General features: G+C 45.1%; 1 protein-coding gene across 5 annotated transcripts in view; it reads right to left on the bottom strand.

The window, feature by feature from the left end:
- LOC137878947 (neural cell adhesion molecule 2-like) overlaps positions 1 to 14,612 on the bottom strand; it is a 207,274-nt gene extending 192,662 nt beyond the window's left edge. For all 5 annotated transcript variants that reach the window (XM_068719481.1, XM_068719478.1, XM_068719479.1 and 2 more), the window contains exon 1: positions 14,432 to 14,612. In XM_068719481.1, the coding sequence (XP_068575582.1) occupies positions 14,432 to 14,558 (127 nt within the window). In that variant the 5' untranslated portion in view covers positions 14,559 to 14,612. The remainder of the gene's footprint in view (positions 1 to 14,431) is intronic.
- Positions 14,613 to 16,676: the final 2,064 nt, after the last annotated feature.

The following is a 16,676-nucleotide window of genomic DNA, read 5'->3' on the forward strand; positions in this document are numbered from 1 at the left end:
AATGGCTTCTTTTGTCGGACCGAAGCATCTAAAACAGAAATGTATTATCAGAAGAGAAGCAGCAAAACCATCTGCCTTTAGGGTTAAAAAAATAAAAGTGTGCAATTATTATTATTGATTTTTTTTAAACTAAATGATTGATCGTCTAATTTTTTTCCACTCTATCCGGTGCAGAAACTTAAACCTGTCTGATTTTATGCAAATCGGCTGAATTTATCATTCACAACAGTAGCCTAAATTATCAACCGGTGCCGACAGCGTAAGGACGCTAAATCCATCTTGTATTGCATTAGTAATCCGCAATATGGTCGTTGTGATTAACATAATATGTTCGTTTATGGACAGATTATTGGAGTACATCAAATTGTGTCGTTTTTTTGTGTATCAAACAAAAAATAAGTTGCCAACAACCTCAGTGTTTCCATCATCCCATTCACAGCTTACAGCCAAACCAATCAACAAACATCTTAATCGTTTTCTAAAATAACAGAGCTTCTCAAACTAACAACTCTTCATTGTTCTGCACCATAATATATGCCGGCAATTATACACTATGAATAATTGTTAAGTCAAAGCTCAGAGTTCAACCCTCCACAGACACTAACACCATGGTGATCTAAGCCTCATCTGCCCGTATAACATGAAACACAGCATACCCAGCATGCACCAGTTCTCACTGATCACACGCAGGTTCATAAGTGGTGGTGCCGTGTCTTCTGGCAGCTCCCGGCACAATAAGCCAGTCAGTGGATCAGCCACGATAGCATCACCGGCCCCGCAAAGCAAACAATGGCCACTCTCTCTTTCTCGCACACTGACGCGGGGCCATCTCGCATGACTCTCTTGTGACAAACGGGCAAATACGCGTTTGTTTACGCACAAACACACTCAACCACAGTGTGGACTTAATTCCTGTGGTCAAAGCACATGAAACACTGCTGGCTTTTTTTTTTTTTCAGATGATTACCAGCCCCTTCTCACCTTCTGAAGAAATGTGATGGATTTCCTCACAAGCTGAACGGAGGAAAGCGAAGTGAACGTTGGATTTCCTGGCAGACGGTTTCTTCCCCAAACAGCAGCAGGTGAAATAGCATTATAGGTGTCAAATGTGAGGCGAGAGTGAAATCTAAAATGACTTTACAGTTGGTGCAGACCTGGGAGCAGCTCCTGCTACTCTGACGTGAAGCTCCATGCTGCGTTAAGGCTCACACCATCTATCAGACGCAAACATACACCCAACACAGGCTGTCAGCATATCGGATCACACCGCTTAACAGCATATTACTCTGGGATTGTAAAGTCTAATTGATTCTTAGCTTGCACTGCAGAGCCATAGTGATTACAGCCTGACATGTACTCAGACATTCACAAAGAGCTCAGTGGTGAGTGTTGCTCCGCTGACCTCACAGCGCTCACTTTACATTCTCATTCCTCGCCGCTTTCTACGACTTCTCTCAGAAACTGCAGGAGTTCTGCAGCTCTGTGGGGCCGGCAAGATGGCGCAGATGGCTGAGCATGTTGAGCACCGGCACTCTGAGTGCATCTCCCTCCCTCTGTGCCGCTGATGGACTATCGGGCCTTCTCATGATCACTTGCTGAAGCAGGAATCCCGCCAAGAGATTATGATTGGACTGTAATCGCCGGCTAGCTGGGAGCTGCTGATTTTGATTCAGTGCTTGAACTGCTCTTTCACTTATCCGATGGTCTTGTCATCGCGGTGACACCGCGTTGCATGGTTGAACATTAGCTCAAAACTTTTTGCAATTATCTCAACGTCTCGAAGCCGGTTGCGTGGGCCTAATATGAGACACGGGGGGCTTCCAGGGAAGCTTGAATGTGTGTTTGATTTCCGCCTGTGCGTGCGTTGTTTTGCATATAGTTTTGCTGATGCAGGCAGATATGGGCACAGCATCTTCACTCAACGCTCTGAGCCTTGAGCTAGAAAGGGGCAAAAACTCAAAACAGCGAAAATTGAAGCGTAAGCAAAATCCTGAAATAAATACGCTCACAAACAAACGCACACAACCGCAATTCCCCCCCCCCACCTTATAACTCATTTTCCACTTTAGCAGCTCTTTGCAAGAATCGGATTTGATTTACACACATATAGTGTCAGACTGTGCAGGCGGATGACCTCAGAATCAGCTCATATCCTCTTCACACACACACACACACACACACACACACACACACACACACACACACACACACACACACACACACACACACACACACACGTTTCTGTTGCTAAGATGCAGCGCTCAGGTGCTGAGGCCTCAGAGTCACGTCGTCCAAATCTATAACGGGGAAAAGAGTCCCATTAAACAACCTTGGAGTGACACAGCATCCGCCACAGCCCGGGCCATGTGTCACGCCGAGCGCTCCATCACGGCAAAGACTTTCAACTCCTCGCAAACCCGGAGCGCGCTACCGCAACACATAACAAATGGCTCCTTTTTGGGGGAGGCAGAGTGCACCCTGGGAAGCTGGAGCAACTTTGTCTTTCTGTTTCCTGTTTTCTCCCGGTTATACAAGCGAACGGTTATGTAAGCGCTGCGCTAAAAGCGGGGCGAGGCACACACGCACACACACACACACACACACACACACACACACACACACACACACACACCTACAGTAAAAACCATAAGGGGAGCAGTCACACTCAGGGGACCAGTGTTCCCTGGTACGTGGTTAGGTAACAGTCATAACAAGTGTTAAAGAATGAAGAGCAGAGTTATACCTTCATTTCCTGTTAATACAAAGTAATGGCCTTCATAGTTCATATGTATATCTAGACCTTCTATCTCTCTGTAGGAGACATATAATGAAAGATTTATTGATCACCCATCAGCTACGCTGTGAACATGTATTCCTGTTCTACAGCACACATTTTTCACGTCGACTGAATTTTAACCAAAGCAGTAATTGTGTGTTTTTTTACCAGATCACTCTTGCCGTCCTTTGACAACCCCTCAGGTGGAAGAAGCAGGGAGCAGTGATCGTATTCATGAAGCTAACAGATATGGGAAGAGGAGGATCAAAGTGAAAGAGAAAGAGAAAAGCAAAATTGTTTGCTACGTTCTCAGACAATAGATCAATAAGGCCGGCCTGCAGTGTGGCGAACAATTGTTACACTGCACCGTATCTCTCTGGCAAACAACACAGCACAAAACTTCAAAGTGGTAGCAATGAAACGTCCCTTTTCTCTTTTTACGCCACCAGAAATAAACTGCTTGTATATGTATGTTTTGTAGAAAAAAACCAATGTGATGATTTTAGAGCCTTGAGAAATGTGTTAAAAGAATCCACCTTAAAGAATTCATATAGTGCTAACGAGTTTCACAATTTTCCTGTGAATTCAGGGTTTGTTTGGAACTGAAGGCGTTTCATTCTATTCACACAGATAATTGGGCAGATGTAGACATTGAGGTTTTTGAAGCATGGACTAAAGGCATGCATTTTTCTTACAGTAAATATTAGTTTGTGATGTCAGGCCCTCCGAATCAAAGAGAGTGTTTTTCAGTGTTGATTAACTGTTGTTTTTCCTCCATCGCTCAAGCATCTTACTGGGACCAACTCATTATAGAAGAGACAACTTCTCCACTGAGAGTGCGCTCAATAGACCAGAAAGAATCAACAACTGTCCTTTTTACTCTCACTATTACTGTGTCCAACATTGGGAGTTGTTGACAGGCATTCTGGGAAATAACATCAGCGCGCTAACGTGCACAAGGTTTTAACAATTCATCCTGAGGGGAACATAAATGTCCGTACTGAACTGCGTGGCAATCCATTTGAAAGCTGTTGAGATATTTCCGTCTGGAGGACCAACTGACCGTCATCATGATTCAGTGAGCTCACAGAACATGCACATGGACTGATATCATGTTTACACGTCTTTAAAATGGCTTCTGAAGACCCACAAACATGACAGACAGACAGACAAAAAAAATGAAATACTATAATTTGAATATTGAACCACTATTGTGCAAATTGTTTAACTTAATGCCACAAGCAAATACTGAAGCCAGTTTTTTTATTAGGTAGACTTTGTGACAAAATATGAGTCAGCGCTGTATGTTTTGTGTCCAGTGAGTTGAGTGATTAGTCATTGTGTTAATCCTAGCTCTGAGGCCCGCTGCTGTGAAAGAGTTGGTTGCTGTGTCTAATCTCAGGCATTGCAAGGATAATGATAAGAGCAAAGCAGGCCTCCGGGGCGCACCACTCTCCACGTCTGTCACCGAGAATTACACGCTGTTGTCAAATGGGTGCAGGTTTTTATGAGGGAAGAGGAAAAAAAAAAATACAAAAATGGCAGAAATGTTAAGTTGCCCTCGAAATGTGTAGGCCAATAAATCACGGCAGCGTGATAATATTAAAACATGTCCACGTGTTTTTAAATTTCAATGATTCTTATCAATTAAAGCTTTTCTCAATGAAAACATTACATCAAATCAGTCTTATTGTTTTTAGAGATGCAAAGCAAAGGGGCAACGTGTGAAAGAGTGCAACGAGTCGTGGTTCTGGATCCAGGATGAGCACGGAGGAAGGTGCACAGGTGGGGAAACAGTGGGCAGTGGAACAATCACACAGGTTATTTGGGTCTCTTGGGGAAGTGGAGGGGGACCTCAGTGAACTCCTCATTTCTGTGGGGCTTTATGTACCGTGACGGTTCCAAATGAAACTCCCCGATCATGTGGGAGCGCTCTATTAATTTGTGGCTCAGACCGCCTCCGTGGGGAGAGAGCTGCCACAGCCGGTGCTGCATCCCCTTTGCAGCTTCCAGCAAAGCTTCTTGTTGCTTATTGACTGAGGAGCCGCATTGCAATGTTTCTCCACGTCCGCCGCTCTGGCTTTTTCGCCTCGAGTGCCGAGACGATCTATCATTTCTTTGGTCGCCTGCTGCAGACTCTGCAGGATGGATGAAAAGCAGCGTGAAATAAAAGTAATCTCGGTTTTTGGAGCAACATACTGGAATACACTCTGTTCCTAAAATATAGCATGCTCTGGGAAATCTAATCTGGTTCGGTTACAAAGTCCTGTTGAAGAATAACCAGGAACAGGAATTTCAAGCTAACAAGACAGCGGTGGGGGAGTTTCATGGGTTACCAACTAATATCCTAAATATTATAATGATTACGTTTTGACGAGCACATATATCGTGAAGAGAAAGGGTTAGCAGCCTTGTAAACCAGCTGCTACAACAACAACAACAACAATCTGTATACGGCTCATCAATGAATGGCAATCGCATCGGCGGCGAAAAGACACGATTGTGTCGTCTCTACTTATCTCATATATTAACAGTTTGTTTTTCTGGCTGCTGAGATCGTGACTTGGTCTCCTTGGTGCTCATTACAATCAGGCTCTATCAGCAAGAACCTGCTGGCTACTAATTCATGTGTGTACCACGCTGGAGATCACGAGGCTCTCTCAAGACTCGAGCCCCAGAGCATACATGAAAGGATTGCCCAATACTGGCACTCTCCCCGCAAATCTCCAATCCTGATCTACCTTTAAATATGCACAAACAACATGCATGTGGTCCAATTAGTGATGAACAACAGCAATATGTGGGTTTGACTGAGGCAGGAAGTGGGTAAGAAGACCACGATGATCAGTTCTTCTGTGCGTAAACAGGAAAAGAAAAACAAGGTTTAGTAGGTAGGACAGTGAAGTCTATCCAAAAATATCCTGAGCTGAGTCCCCCATGTGGGACCCTCTGATTTCAAAAGGCGAAGAAGGACTGGGACTGACACGTGAGGAAAACTTATTTCACCTGGAGTGCCTGCAGCCAAGTAAAAAAACTAACTAAGTAAAGATAAGACAGCTTCTTTAATTATTGAGGAATCCTTTGTGTATTCCCAGGGAGGCACACGTCCGTGGGATCTGTACGGACGGTGGGCGGGAACACAACAATCCCAGAGTGCCCACGTTGGGAGTAGGCCAGCTAGGAATGACTGGAAGTTGTGCAGCTATACAAAGTAATTAAAAGCACGCCTACAGTTTGTCTGCTGCGCCTCACGAGTGCTTGCAAGACGATCATTACTACTTTGAGAGATAATAACACGCTTGACAGAACAACCCTGAAAACAGCTTTACTTCAAAATTCCTGCTCGCTGAAGAGTCAAGTAACATAAAATCCATAGGTGTTAATAACTACATTGAGCAGCAGAACAACAAACATCATTAGCTTCCCGAGCCAATAACATTAAGCATGGGTGCTGCATGAAAAGCTTCCCACGTAGGGGAGAGCAGGATATCTTCCCCGGACAGATGCTGGTGATGAGACTAGTGTGGGAGGACCACAGAACAGAGCGAGCACATGAAAAGACGGAGGAAATGAAGGGAGGGGGGGGGAGTCAAATGAGAAGAGATAGAAACAAAGATAAGCTGGCCCACATTGCATTAAGAGATTCCTTTAGAAGATTGCCGGGCACGGAGAGGCAATCAGGAGAGCAGAGACTGTTTGGCCTCACTGCGAGCTATTCGGCTGCACCGCGGACACATCTCAAGTGTCCGTCCTCCTCCTTCTCTCCCATCTATTACTCATCAAGTACTGCCTCCCATAAACAAGGTTATTGGCCACAAGATATCTGAGAAGACGGATCCCTTTTCAAGATGGTCTCTGCATCATTTCCAAGCAGAACGGATCCCCGCAAGGACACAACCTGAAGTCATCCCGATGCTGGGAAGTACCCGTGGGGAGGGGGGGTTAAGCAAGGATATGGCCTCAGCATTGCAGACTATGTCCCAGCCACTCTTTAGGAGACCATTGTGAAGCGTGATTGGCAGCTGGGTTGATCTCCTCAGGCGGGTCAGCAACAGGAACACATAGCTATTCACTTGAGAGTCCATCAATCACAATTTGGCTTAATTAACCAGCAGGAACGACAAGCCGAGGGCCCACTGTCTGAATGGATACAGGGAAATATGATAGATACAATACAACACAATACAGCAGGAGATAATCTAATACTGTAAGCCCACAGGAAAACTCAGACTGCAAGGCCAGCAGAGAAAAGAATACAAAGCAGTTGATGCAAGCCAACGGAGAGACTGGCTCACAACATTCAGTTAACTCCTACAGTACAGTTTTCACTTTCACTTCCCCCATCACTTGATTTTAGAGCTGATTGTATCTATTGGTGCTGCTGATGTTATTAGCTAAGCTTTAAGCAAGTTTGTCCTGGTGGCCCTGGGGTATAAGATGCTGACCATGTGATCGGAACGTCAACAGTTTGTGATCTCATTTCCTGTCAACTCCATATCAAAAAGGAAGTCAAAACAGCTTAGAATGCATTCAAAAACAATGGAGATAACATATTCCTCTAAGAGAAAACTATTTCAATTTTAAAACTCTTAGAAGAGATGAAAAAAAAAAAAAATGCAATTCCATGACAACTGGGGAAACGTCTTCCCCTGAGGAGGATCTTGTGATATGATCAAAAGCTCCTGAAGCTACTAAATGAATCTTGTGGTGCAATTGTTTCGTAAACATTTTTGAAGCCCAGTTTTAGAGTTTTGATGACGCATAACAAATATTTTTCCAAGACATTACTTTGAGATATTGAACATGCTCATCACAAACAAAACTCCTAAGTTCTCACATGTTGAATACTGTTGAATATTGTACAAAGCTGCCTGAAATAAACTAGTCGAAAAATGCAATTTTTGTTACGTGGCAGTTTTTTGAAACTCGCTGATGCAGAAATATTTTGGTTGCTACGACATGAGTATTGAGGTTCACTACAAACTTTAATTATTCAACTACCTTCACACATAGTTACTTTTTTCAGCATATATACGGTTTTCTCTCAAGCTCACACACACACACACACACACACACACACACACACACACACACACACACACACACACACACACACACACACACACACACACACACACACACACACATTCAACATTTCGTAATAAAAAGGCCACTCCCTGGCTCATGTGTCCAAAAAGCCTGCACCACTCTCTCATTAGTGTCTGCCAGCCAGCACAGCTACAATTAGCATTAGCTCCTTTCGCAATCACTGTGATGGACCGTGTCGTCAGCCTGTGTGGGCTAACACTAACTGATGCTCAGTCGACGCAGGCCCACATCCAGCAGGGGGTAGCTGGAAAATATTGCTCTCTGGCTGTCAATAGACAGCTCCTCTTCATTATATATGTCTGGACGTTTGCACATTCACCTGTCTGTTAATCTGTCATGCAGCCTCCCCTTCCTGTCACCCGTCTATGTCCATCTCACTGCCTTCTTTTGAGTCCAAATCTTATCCGTCAGCGTGTTGGTGCCCCTCCACTATACTGCACCTGCTGCAGTGCATCAGTCCGCTTCCATGAAGAAGTCGTTTTAATGATGACTCATAAAGAGGCTTTATTATTTCTGTGTGTGGATCTGCTGTGCAGCCTCTTACAGTAACAATGGCTGTACCAACTCACTGCCCGTCCCAATTTATGCATCCTATTCTTCAGCAGAGTTCTTCTCTCTCTCTCGTTTAATGTTGTGGTTCCTAAATGTTATATTATTGTGTCCTTCCTGCCTTGTGTTTTCCTAAATAGCTATTCTGCACATGACATCATGTCATAATGTTAAAGTGACATTTAGAAAAGTTTCGGCAATTAATGTTGGTACTCTCCTGGTTCATTTGCATAATGGTAATGTTTTTTCACCATATCATCTGTCTTTTCAGCAGCTGCACATTCAAGGTGTTAGTGTTAATCAAACCATAGGAGAACAATCATGTCACTGTTCAAGCAAGTTCACACACACACACACACACAACACCTCTAATTAAACACATCTGATGACACCTTTGAAACCCTTCCCAGTACAATCCCGAACACAAACAGCAATATCAACTTTCTAAATTATTGTCACTGGAAAAATGTTCACATTGTGAAATCTAGAAGGGTGAAAGTGTAGATTTCTATGACTTAAATATATGAAAAACCTCTCAGAAACACAAAGAATCCTAAAGGTGACATCATCGTTTTTCTAAAGTCTACACTGCCAACCGGACCAACAGACAGTCTGCTTCCACTTCATGTTGTTTATGTATGTATTATGTCATAGAAAACTTTGTCTAAATTGTAGAATTTCCACATGACTTACATCAGCCCACTGTGATGCAAACCCAAAGGCTGCATTCAGTGCCTGGGCCCCATCACGGAGGGAGGGGAAACTCTAGGTGGCTGCATCTGTAGTGATTAATACGGTCTAAGTGGGTCACTCAAAACGCACACAGCCCAAACTGGAGTGGTCCTCGAGCTCTTCTGCCATTTCTCTGATCCCTCTGTTCTTCATTTAATCATGCCCGCCGGTGCCCAAAACCCAAAAGTAAGCCCCGGACCAACAGTGCTGCGTCCCATGAGAGGATGGAGGCGCAGACTGTGAGGTGTGTGACTGTGTGTGTGTGTATGTGTATGTGTATGTGTATGTATGTGTATGTGTGTGTGTGTGTGTGTGTGTGTGTGTGTGTGTGTGTGTGTGTGCCACGCATCAGCTGCTACAGAAGTAAAGTGAGCTAGGACTGAGGAAGACCAATGCGACCGCTTCCCCTTCATCCATCTGTCAGCCAGCCAGTGTGCCCACTGACTCTGTCGTCACCCTGGCATCCCGGCTCTGCCTATTAGCCTGCTAGTTAGACTGGCATTTAGACTGGCACTCGCAGGAGCCAAAGGGTCTCCGGCTTGGCTAGCGCCAAACTGATGTAAAACAGTAGACAAGCCCACAGGAGCACACAGCAACACGCAGCAGCTGTCTCCTCCAATCGCGTCAGTCTGGCCTAATTTGATTCCATCTCGACAGGATTCAATTACATTTTATTAATTTTGGCACAGTGCGACTCCATAGAGTTCGATTCAATCTCTAGCAATGCAATTTAACGAGATGCAATCAGATTTCACTTGAATTGAATGAATTCTTAAATATAATCTCTTCCTCCCTCTGAATAAATCCTCTCGCTGCTCGCGCTCCTCTCCTTCCCAGTGTTCCCTTTCATTCAGAATCCAGAACATAGAACATAAAGAGCAACACCAAACTCCTCCTCCAGGAGGACCCCGACCGCTCAGTGGGTCTACTTTTTCCTGGCTTCTGGTTGGGAGAGACTCCCCGGGGAGAACATTAGTCACTTCCACGACAATAATGGGTAATTTAAGTGGAAATAGGTCGAGGATGGCAGAGGGCATTATTGTACATGCTGCTCTTTTTTCTCCATCCATCGCAAATAACTGACGTTTTTTCAAAACCAAATGCCAAGTGCCTTTTCGTTGGGGATGTCGTCTCTCTTCTCAGTCCCTCTGCTATCGCCTAAGTTACTTAAAAACCCAAATGCGTCATTAAAAGACAATACATCTTCCAATAGGTGTGAATATGTGTGCAGCACAGTTCTCTTAATCCCTGATACTAATCCTGTTAAGTGAGCTGTGAGGTGATCACTGCACAGCTTGTACACACAGCCTTGCAAGCTACCCTTGAGCAAGGCAGTTCATTTCCTTCAAGGTACTGCACCAAGGCTGACCTCTAAACCTCCTAATGAAGTAGTTCTGTTCACGGATGGATTAAGAGACAATGAGCCGCTGGGCAAGTAAAAGGGTAGTCGCTGTCCTCATTTTGTGTCTTTTTGTAGTCGTTCTGTGTCTTTTTGTAGTCGTTCTGTGTCTCTTTGTAGTTGTATTTTGGGTCTTAGTGGTCACTTTGAGCTTCTTTGTGTTCTTGTCAAGTCTCTTTGTGGTCATTTGAAGTATATTTGTAACTGTTTTTTTGCGTCTCTTTGTAGTCCTTTGATGGACTTTCCACCTCAAGGCTCTGGTCCAATAATTCAGTCATCCATCTATGGTTATGCATAATGATTAGGTTATATAAGAGGAATATACATGAACTTACTGGAACTGCTGAAAGCAGGCATTTGGGCAAAGGTTTAGTCACACAGCCTACTCCTTCATAATGTAACAGGTCTACAGTCTTTGAGATTGGAAACAGACAGGACATATGCAGGTAGCAGTTAGAATATGAATGTTATGTTGCATCTTAAAAACGACCGCTCATTTCCTTTCGGTCTGTTCTGCCATTTTATTCTCAGCGAGCTGACAACAGCCCTGCAGCCCAGATGCTGGGCACTGCTTTTCTCAAATATCCGAGTGTCGAGACTACGACACTCTGCTTCTGTATTATATGCGGTGTACAAATTCAATGCTTAGGCCTGAACTCGGTGGATTGAGCGCTAAAGGGCACACATGAGAAATCAAAAGCTTGCAGGCAAATAAATAGCATATCCATAACACTGAGATTGCCCTTTGTACAATTCAGGGGCCTGCTGACTCTAGTCGTTCCTTAAATTGATTTCTCATACGCCGCTGCCTCGAGGGGGCGATTCCATTTTCATATACACACTGGCTCTCCATATGTAGGCTCTCCGTCCTAGTCTATTAATCAAATAATGCAATCAATTTCACCTTACAGGACCAGGACACGGGCCATTTCTTTTGTGAACAGCTTTGCATGTCTTTAATAGGAGTTTGTGACTGCTGTTGCACGGTGTTAAGAATTCTATGCAGCACTGTTACAGTGTCACAACATCAGCAGCGAGAGATGTCGGATAGCAGGGACTTTAACGGCACAGATTTTGCACAGAAAAAGGAAAACGCTTCCTGCGAGTCTAGTGGTGTGAATTTCTGGATTGAGGCCGCGTACAGTGTGCATGTTTTGGTGAGTGTGTGCGTTCATGCTCGCTCGTGTGAGCATGTACATAAACCTGAAGTACGGAATGTAAGCAAACCTCAAACGCGTGCTTAAGCCCGGGCTCAGGGTGCAATGAGAGACACTAAAGCGCAGGAGCATAAATCTTTTAAACCCTGAGCCACTGACATTTCCCCCCAGAGATACAGTGAAATATCTTAATTACGCCACTTAACGTCACATTGGCGAGTCCCGGGTGAGCCCAAGCAAGCATATAATTCATTGTACTAAGCATCAGTAACAGCCAAATACATAAACCTTCAAGGATGCATACTCAATGCGGGGTAGACGGTGAGCTGGGACTTCAAAAAGCAAATGTTTTTTTTTTTCCTCCAGGGGCCAGAGGGGGTAGAACACAGGATATCTGCAGAGTTAAGTGTGGCAAGAGCCAGGGCACCTCGCTCACTCCTGTCAGAAACTCAAGCTGCCGCCATGACTTGGTGGGAGCCAATGAAAAGCTCTTACTGGTTCCAGTCCGTTCACTGATGGTTTAGCGTCTGCTCCATGGAACGTCCTACTCAGACTCCACTACATACCCTTCATCTCTCAGAACTAGCATTCTTATTCACATTACAGCAGGTTCACTGTCTAATAGGTCAATTTGTGTGGACTGTGCCATCATGAAAAAGCATGATAGGAATGTAAATTGGTTGGTGGGGTGATGTAATACTACTGCAACAAAGGGAAAGTAACAAAGCAATGATTATTCCAGTTAGGGCTTACGGACAGAATAGTCTCTTTGTTTTACCTCAGTGGGATTAAATGTAATAATAAATAAAGATACAAGTCACTGATGCTCTGGATGCACCAACCTCCTCGCCTTCCTCTCGATCATAACAGCTGTTTCTAGCACTCTTATTGATTGAGATGGCGGAAACATGAACTGCCAATGAACTAAAATCCTTTCAGAATGTTAAGGATAATCAAATTGTGGCTCTGTGGCACAAAGCATCTTCGTTTATATGCTTGAAATCTTTACACTGATGCTCCGCTGCTGTTTTCATGCCACACACCAACAAAACAAACAAACAAGCCATGTGGCCTCCCAATTTAATGCAGTTTGATCCCAGAAATCTGCACTAAAAGCTAGTTTAAATCGTATGAAACTTCCCTCAGTACAAGTTAAAATGATTACATTTGTAGTGTCAGAGGGACCTGATATTAAAATTCATTGTCATTTTTACAGCTCCTCAAACGAGGGTTATGCAAAGCGTACTGACAAATGTATCTTAAGATTCTCCACTTTAGCTTGAGGACCCTTTGAAACCTCCTCAGAGACGCCCCCTCCAACCCCCACTTGGACACCCACTACCACGGAGGGCTTCGGCAAAGCATCATGAGTGACAGCGGAGCAGCACGCTTTAACGACCAGTGGCTTATGGCTTCACTCTTGGCACCACTTTGCAGCGCTCTACCCCCACCTGCCGTTGTGCGCCAGGAACCCAGTGTGGCCACACTGCAAGAATAAATAAAGTCCATCCAAAAAAACCTCCCCTCTTTTGTGTTTTTACTCTTGCGAGCTTTCGTTTTCTTGTAACAAGTGGAACAATCTCGCCGAGGGGAGAAGATAACCCGTCTTATCCGCGATGCAAATTAACTTGTTGCAACAGAAACCTTAAATGCATGAGCACTGACACCGAAAGAGACACAATACTCTCATCCTGCATGCAAAATATGGTTCGCCTCAAGAAATGGATTACCGGTAAATCTGAAGCTACAGGAGGAGTGCACGCGGGGCTCAGTGACACGGCGACGCGCCACACTGACCAGGACGCAGTTAGGAAACATACACAAGAAGGCCAGAGGCGAACGTGCACACGCGTTCAACCACTGCTTCTTCAGCAGCACTCACTCAGGTAACATCTTCATGTCCCTGGGCGCGTGCAACCCACGCACGCACACACTCAGATGCGCGCGCGCACAGCGACAATCATAACCCATCCCGATCAGGTGCGCCACGCACATGAAGCCCAATTAACGGGGAAGGGTCCCTCTACTGCCACTAATGCGGCTCATATTCCCAAACTTTCCAAGGCATTGCAGACAGAGTGGCTCGGTATTCTCGCGCAGGTGCAGACCGTGGAGGCGGATGCCTCACCGTGAGAACACACTGTTATTATAATACAGTATTCAGCAACACAGAGTGGACCTGAGAGTGGGAGAAAGCAAGAAAGGCGGTGGTCCGAACACAAAGGTTCCCCCATATGTTGTGGAGGTTCTCCACGTATGACGCCAGGTGAAGTTGGGCTCCATCATGGAGTGTTACGATTAAAGCTTCGCAAATAAGATGCGCACACACCAAAACAACGCAGCACCCCCAACGGCTGCTCTTAAAGATTCAAATAAATGAACGACGAGGGTAAGCCATGTCAAATGAGGAAGAACACTGTTTGTGTCTGGGGAGTGCAGAGTGTATCTCACTACAGCTCACCCACTCTAAAAAAAAGGGACCCCATCATAATCCCCCTTTTCAGTAAGAAAGCATTCTGGCCCCTGCAAGACGTGCTTCAACTACAAAACAACGTCCAGTTAAACAATCCAGCCCTCTCTCTCCCTCCCTCTCTTACTCCATCTCTCCCTCTCTGCCTGCTGCAGATTCACGATGGCAAATTTGCACTCAACTTGTCTACAAAGTCACCAAGCTCGAGAGGTTTCACGCACTCACGCGCGGGTCCCTACCTTGACCGCTGCAGACGAGCACCCCGAGAAGATGGACGAGTTTGAGCATCATTTTCGGGTTCGGGTTTCGGGCTTTCAGCGGCTGTAAAAAACGACGAGGGAGACACACACGCTCGGCTCCGTTCATCCGTCGTCTTGGGCTCCGCTGGCGACTGATCTGCCTCAGCTCCTTCCTTCCCTTCCTTCCTATACGCGCGCTCCCGCTCGCCGCTCGTCCACAGCGCTTGCTCTGCGCTGAAGACCCCCTCCTCCTCTTCCTCCTCCTCCTCTCACCCCAGCATCTCTTCTCTCCACGCTCACGGCTGGCGATGAAAAGCAGACAAGAAGGCAAATCAAGACATGGTTGTGTGCACCAGGGCGTTGTTGGGTGATTGAAAACACGTCGTAAAGTTGGAAGGTTGAGATCTTAAAATAAAATATCTCTGGATATATTTGTCTATTAGCAGGGGTGCAGCTAGGAATTCTCTCGGCTATCTATTTGTGGGTCCGTTCCACCTGCGGGTCCCTGGATTCCACCACCAGTGGTCTCATCGAGCAGCGCCAGAACGTTGCCCTGTGAGAATAATGGAGGAACATTTTCATTTTTTTTTTTTTTTTATCCTAAACTTCAGATTCAAAGTCAGATTCACCAAACTCTTTTAACTGCACAAATCGGTCATAACCGGTGTGCAAACAAACTGTTGTTGAACCGGTGTTAGTCTTTACTTGCTTATCAATAATCATTGGTATAACTAAATATCCAGCGAGCCAAAGCCTTCTTATTGTCTCAGCTTCAGCTGGAAAACTGGAACAAAGATGTGTTCTGGTGTTCTGGTATCGCTGGGATCATTTGGCCCTGCTCTCTGCTCCCACTCCTCTCCGCTGCCAGTACGCACTGGGCTGCTGGGATTTACTGGCAATGGTGGTAAATGAATCATTTGTTATTACATTTGGCTGCATCAGCCTCAAGGGACTGCAACCTCTTCTCAGCACCACATTTTGGGTTTTTTCGGTCCCTTTTTGTTCGTTCGTCTTGCTCCATCGCTGTTTCTCCAAATGTCACTGCATGGCGATAGGAAAGGGGCGGGGCTCAGGTAACTCAGCAGGCCGTCAGCCCTGTCGCCTGGGCCAATCATTCACACAGCACTGGGTTATTCTGTTCAACGGTCCCATGTTGTAAAGAAATGTCTCTGCTTATAAAGCCGCTCTAAGTGCTATTTAAATACTGTGAACGTATTGAACCGCTCACCCGAATATGGGCTGTGATAAACACAGCCCATATTCAGAAACTGCCTTTAAAGGTGGTACGGTTGTGATGTCGCTGCAGTCAAACTCTGTGTAGTTAACACACACACACAGAAGACACACAAACTATGCAACGCAAGCAATGAAACACCCTGAAAAGATTGTACGTCCATAAGAGAGCAAACGTAACGAACGACACTAAACTGTAACACTCCGGGAGACTGAACAACAGCTTTTAATTTGTCGAGCAAGTACAACAGAAAGAATTGAATGTGTTTGGATCTATCAGAGAATACCGATTCCATCTAAAATAATAACTTAATAGGAACACATTCTACCAGTCCTAACAAAAGGCATACTTGGATTTCTGAAGGCAGTGATTATCACCTCACAGTCAAAATAAGACATTTTAGTCCGCAAGTGAAAAGATATTGATCCACCGAGGCAAGGAAACATGAATTAATCTGGATATTGAATTCCAAGGAGTCCACATTTGGGAGTGTTATGGTGTGTTATGCTGAAAACTGGGGGAGTGGACTCTTTAGGTTGGTGGAGATGGGAACGGTCCAAATTGTGTCAAAATCATTCATTGAAGTCCGAGGTGACATCATGTTTGACTGCTGGATGGACTTTGATCCAAAAGGTCTCTCTGGGTTTCATTTCGGGACAACAACAAGTCTTTTTTTTGGCCCCTGACTTGACCCATATCGCTGTGCTCCTAACGGACACATGTCAGAAGGGCTCCATGGCTGTAACTCCCAGCAGCCGCCTGACAGACTGATGCAATGAAGGTAACGGCGGAAGATAAGGACAAGTCACAACCAGCCTAACAGCCAGCTAGAGGTGAGTTGTTGGCTCTAAGGATTTCGTTTCGGTGCAATTTGTGTCAAAATGTGGAAGTGGACACTGGGAAGGTGTGAAAATGGAGAGCAACAATCATTTCTCACTGAGGCCTGCATGGAAAACAGATTTGTATTTTTCTGCCCAACATTTTTTCTCATACAGCTGCATTAAGAGCCAC

The sequence above is a fragment of the Cebidichthys violaceus genome, unplaced genomic scaffold (genome assembly GCF_023349555.1).
Source record: "Cebidichthys violaceus isolate CVI_PGR_0920_01 unplaced genomic scaffold, fCebVio1.0.p SCAF_24, whole genome shotgun sequence".
NCBI lineage: Eukaryota > Metazoa > Chordata > Actinopteri > Perciformes > Stichaeidae > Cebidichthys > Cebidichthys violaceus.